General features: G+C 40.7%; 1 protein-coding gene across 1 annotated transcript in view; it reads right to left on the bottom strand.

The window, feature by feature from the left end:
* Positions 1-573: 573 nt before the first annotated feature.
* Positions 574-5,668, bottom strand: part of LOC104617202 (semaphorin-6A) — a 22,462-nt gene continuing 17,367 nt past the window's right edge. Inside the window, exons 8-10 of the mRNA XM_010282450.1 lie at positions 4,677-4,765; positions 3,550-3,767; positions 574-709 (exon numbers count right to left, since the gene is read on the bottom strand). Coding sequence (XP_010280752.1) covers positions 574-709; positions 3,550-3,767; positions 4,677-4,765 — 443 coding nt within the window. The remainder of the gene's footprint in view (positions 710-3,549; positions 3,768-4,676; positions 4,766-5,668) is intronic.

The raw sequence follows: 5,668 nt of genomic DNA, 5'->3' as shown, positions 1-5,668 counted from the left end.
AACCTAGTGATTCTGTGATTCTGTGAAGCGAGTTAACAAGCGACTGTCAACAGCAACTTGTATGAAATGGGTGCTTGTAGAAAATATGAAGGGTGTAATAGAGGAGCTACATGCAAACAGGAGGGAAGTGGAAGCAGGGAAAACAAGCCACAGAAGGAATGAGGTAAACTGAATCTCCATGTTGATTGCATGCTGTTTTTTTTATCCCCATGATGCATCCTCTGTGGCACATAAACTGCATGTTAACGGTACAGCAGCAAACTGCAGAACTGGTGCAGGCTTTGTAATATATCCATTACCAAACCAATGTGCCACAGGTGTGCAACTCACACCACTCTGAAGTGATAGATTATGCTGACCAAGTAGATCTGACGCTGGCTTGATTTATGTTGCCCAAATCTTGCTCAAGTGGAAAAATTCTCACTTGCATGCTGTAGATCTAAATGCAACTCAACTTCTGTTGTACTGTTACAACATGTATCTTCAATTGTGTCTGCACCTTACGAGGCTGTTCAAATTGTCAAAACCTCTGTGCTGCATGCAGGAACAGCACAGTATCATTATACATGAAACTCACCTGGGCTTGGGCACTCGTTCGTCAGGAACTGGTGTCCATGTGGAATCTGGAGACTTCTGCTCTTTGAATCTCCCAGTAAATACATTGGCAATGTCAAGCATGTCATAGGCACAGACTGCAGAGCCAGGGATGCTGCAAAGTGACATTTCCCAGAAATTGTTACTCATTCTGCAGTTATGCATAAAATCTTGAGTGAAAAACACGCTGTATAGAAGTCTTCCTGTCACAGGCTACTCAATCCTGAACTCTGTAACCTCTGAGTATTGACAGGAAAAGCCAGCCCCATGGAAAAGCCTGAAATATACCAATCAGCAAACAGCTTCTGCCAGCACAGTTTGTTTCAAAGCCTCTATAGAAAGAAGTAATCGCAATAATCTTGAGGAAGGGAAAGAATCTGGGAAACTCTGTGTACCACTGGCGAGGCATGAGGAGTAATAGCCAGTCTCATTGAGAGCCCATTATTTGGAAATTTAAGTTCATGTAAGTCACAACATATCTCGGTATTAATTCTCACAGTCCCTGTCAAGCCTCAAAAATACACTGCAGACAGTTCAGAAGTTGCTGCTGATCAAACAGGGAGCATGCTGCAACGTGCCATTGATCTGGCTTTTACACGTTATTCCTCCATCCTCCCACACCCTGATCTCCACCAGTTTTTCCTAGTGGAAAAGAGTTAACTATGCTCAGAAATTTGCTTAACTCAGTGAGGTGTAAAGAGCTTATAGAAGCAAATTCAATTTTATTTTTAGATCATAAAGTTATAAATTTCAAATTTTTGATTATTTGCATGCAACTGCATGATAGCATTGTCTAAATGTAATTATACCCTTACCTACATACTTTCTGAAAGTCTTAGGGGCTTCCCATGGTCAGTCACTTGAAAGTATGAATTATTCATTTATTCACCTTTAATTTTTTTACACATGAACTACTGTATTTCTGTCTGACTTTCACTGCTTGATTTTATCAGGTGAATAGCATGAACCCAGCTGGCTGAGGCTTTCAATTGTGCTTTTAGCTAGTAGGCTATTATACAGCAAAGAAAAAAAAATTAGGGACTATAATACTGTTGGAGAGAATAAAACTAAATTCATAAAGGCATGTAAATTGATAGGAAAATAACTATTTGAATATTAAAAGGTTTCAAAATGCTTGAAGGAAACAACGAGTAGGGAGACGGTATTAGCGTTACTCTGATCTCCACAGATTTTTACATGGAAGGAAACTTCAAAGCTCTATAGTAACATCATACTACACAGCACGAGTTTTAAATAGAGGCAGCCACATGCGTGTCGATGTAAGAGTTGGTCAAGGGTATATTCCGCCACACACAGGACCTCACCCTAAAAGACACCTCAAAACCCATGCCAGCTAGAAGATTTTGCACTTTGCTGAATTAAGCCCTAATTTAAAAACTAAAAATTTTTTTTACGTACTATACAGAACTAAAAGTGCTAAGAACTGTGCTCAACACGTAACTCCACAGTGATGCAGGGACTGCCGTGGTGCGACGACTGCAACACCTTTTACTCTTGAGGGCGGCAATTCGTGGGTCTGCAATGTGATAAAGCCATACAGATGGAGTACTGTGGGTCACAGCCAAGCCATCTCCCGACCACTGGACTACAACCCATCACCAGCTCCTACTCTGGGTGACCTCAGGCTAGACTGAGGAATCTCTTCCAGCTCACTCTAGGCGGAAGTTTTGTTCCAGAGATCAAAAATATTTGTTGTAGCTTTTCCTTAGTGGAGGAGGAATGAGAGAGATGCATCCATGCCAGAGGTAGGTCTGTTAATGAGATGTCTCCAAGCCTATGTGCCTTCCTGTCATCTTCAATGTCTGGCAAAAAATGGGGCCTATAATATAGTACCTTGATTTTAACACCAAGTACTTAGATTTAAAAACGCAGGGTTTAAGGATAAGTATTATTCATGACACAGGAGGGCAATCTCAATTTTGAGATAATCTCAAGATACAACCTATTTTCTGATGCTGAATCTCTGTTTGTTCACTTCTTTTATTAAGCCAGTTTGCATAAAAATAGATCATCTTAATTTAAGCCCTATTCCCTATTGGTGGCATAATTATTCCATTGCAGTTCCTATCGTTTTGATGTCAAAAGTAACGATTATACATTACAGGCCTGGGCTTACTCTCATTTGAAGTCAGCTATGTGCATGACCTCACTGAGGTCAGCCTTTGACAAGAGGTGGTGAGTGTACAGCAAAAACAGATGGATTTCAGCAATAAAGTTCCCCTTTAAGCTCAAACATTGCTCTGTCAAACAGCAATACATTTTTTAATTAGAATGCTACTATTTTTTTAGCTTCTCTGGGAGACCTCAGTAATTAGATACAGTTACTCTTCTAATAGCTTCTGGAGAAACATGTTATCATATGTAATGGTAATAAATTCTTTGCAGATGAACTGATGCTTTTGGAAAAACACATGAGCAATGAAATATAGGTGTTCTGGGGACCCTCTTTCCCAACCAGCAGGACAGCGCAGGATCTCGGCTTTCCTAGGAGAAAATGCAAGAGTCAATTGGGATGCAGGAAATAGAGGGAAGGAGTACTAATGTGGTTCTTGCTGGTTTAGATGTAAACAGGACAGACCCGGTTCTCTGTGAGAAAAAAAATCCTATTTCCTCTTTGGAATAACATTCTGCAAGTTACATGCTGCAAAACTTCTTGGTGGCTGCTCTGAATTATTCCCATGTAAAGAAAAATACGTCCAAGGAACATGCCCAGATATTAAATGGCTGACAGCTGCTCTAAATTATCAGATATAAAATGCAGTAAGCAATACCAGGGTATCTTAAAATGAAACACAAACTATCAGTAAGCGTGTGATACATAATAATTACATTGTATGAGCAATCACTTCTTGTACCTTCATAAAGTAAAAAGAAACTGCAGTGAAAAGCAAAATTTAAAGGAAACAGAAGGTAAAAGGTTATTGCGCCTATTACCTATTATATGGAGTGGAGAAGGTTGCTAAAACAACAGCCCGGCCATTGAAATGGATAACATCTGTAACTGCTTGCAGTATGTTAAAGTAGAAGTGTGAATCGCCAGGAACGGAGCAGTTCAAACGAGCCTTGAGAAAGGAAGTCCACTGTTTTTCCAGCACTCTCTGAGATCCTCCCATGTCATTTTTGCAAACCTGAGCCACCCTTGGGAAAACTACCTGGAAGGAGTTAGAGCAAAAATAAGGGAGAAAATGAAATGTTTGTTTGAACTAAAAGACTTTGTTAGAATTTTGCTTTTAAAACTTTTGGAATAACACAGCAAGGTGCTTAATTTAATCCCACGTCTCCATAATCTGTGATAAATAAGAAACAGAGAAAAACTTGGCTTTGGAACAGTGTGCTATAAAAGGTAACGCTGTGGCATTTACTATACAGCCATAAATCCTTCAGGAGATCTGTTCTCAACCCATATAAAACTCATTTCCATACAGACTGCTTAGCTTTCTATTTCGCCAAACAAAAGCACATTTTATATTCGCAGTCCCTGCAACCCATGCTGCCTGCTCTGACTCTTGTGTTTTCAGCACTTAAAAACTATGCAAATCTTGCTGGGCTTTTATTCCTGCCCTCCACCTTTGTGACCTTGGTCAGCTTTTCTGACTGCTTAGTCAGAAATCTATTGTTAAATTAGCAAAAATGCAGAAAGTGTTTCATTATTCTTCGCAGAACAGCAGAGCATAAAATTCCTGCCCCTGTATACCCAGCACTCCCCACTTCAGATTTCTTACAGAAAAATATCTCCCTGCTTTGGAATCCATTTTTAACAATTACCTACTATGCTGAACTAACTACGTTTGCCTTGTGCTTTTTATGATTTGAGAAAAGAGATTCCAGCATACACCATCACTGTAAGAAACCACCCTGTTTCCTTTCAAGATAGTGCAATGTTTCACTCCAACCAACCTTTTGGCTTGAGCGATAGGAATCTTCTCAACATGATGACCTTGTCATCATGATTTATGGTTCTCATTTCAAGGTCACTCCTAACAGCATTGGTCCAAGAATAGCGTATGTTTTCCTCCTCCTGGATCTGACAAAGTCATTCAACGTGATGCTTTTGCCCTTACCTTTCCCATGCTGTTGTACTCCACTGCTATTTCCCGGAAGAAGAAGTAAATGTAATTGCCATAGTCCACTGCCTGGACAAAGTATGGTTCTAGAAAAAAACCCCAAGACATCCTATTTAGGCACCACGTACAGTGTATAGCATGCGTGTGCAAAGAGAAGCCAAATACATTCACACTCAACGTCCAAAGGTGAAATGCCCGCATTAGGCAAACTTGCTCAGTTTTCAGAACTAGCAACATCCCCACCGCAGAAGAACCAGTGTCTGGGGACAGGACAGCTGGGGACAAGTCTGTGCAACATCACTGAAAGGCAGTTAAGTGTTTGCCACGTTAAGACGTTTGAGACGTCTGCCCCGCGTGGTGTACCAGGAAAGGTAAAGAGGCAATATATAATGGTATGCCTGAGGGGTCCAAGCAGTGCTCTTTATGGCATGCAGGCTGTGTGTGGAAGGAATAGCAAACCGTGTAACTGCTTCTGCCCACACGTGTCTGTAGCAGCAAGCAAAGTGGGACAGCTAAAGCCGACACCTGGCAAAACATTTCTGCATGCAGAAAAAGACTTCAAACTATGGCTTTGCTCCCTGTTAAAATCACTCCAAATGGTAACTATTCATAACGCCTACGTGAAGCTAAACAGCACCATTCTTAACAATGAGGGCATTTAAAGCACAGAAATTGCCTAATTCAGTGGCAGCTGTATAGTCCCTAAGAACCATAAAAGAAAGGCTTTGTGCAATATTCCCATAATTTTATTTTCATTGATTAATCTTAATGTTATAGGACAAACCCTCTATACTTCATGAAGCCTTTACTGTTACCTAAAACAGTCTTGGGGCAGGAATATTTTCAAACACAGCCCAAGCACACCGAGCCCTGCAACCCCCCAATCCAACAGCGGCAAACTGATGGATTTCATCTTGGAAAGCTCGCTGGAATATATATTCTGATCTACCATGCCCACAGTTTCTATCACGTCCAGTAACTTGGGGTCA

This window comes from Phaethon lepturus, unplaced genomic scaffold (assembly GCF_000687285.1).
Source record: "Phaethon lepturus isolate BGI_N335 unplaced genomic scaffold, ASM68728v1 scaffold23362, whole genome shotgun sequence".
Classification (NCBI taxonomy): Eukaryota; Metazoa; Chordata; class Aves; order Phaethontiformes; family Phaethontidae; genus Phaethon; species Phaethon lepturus.
The sequence above is the reverse complement of the archived record's forward strand: the minus strand, read 5'-3'. Positions and strand labels throughout refer to the sequence as shown.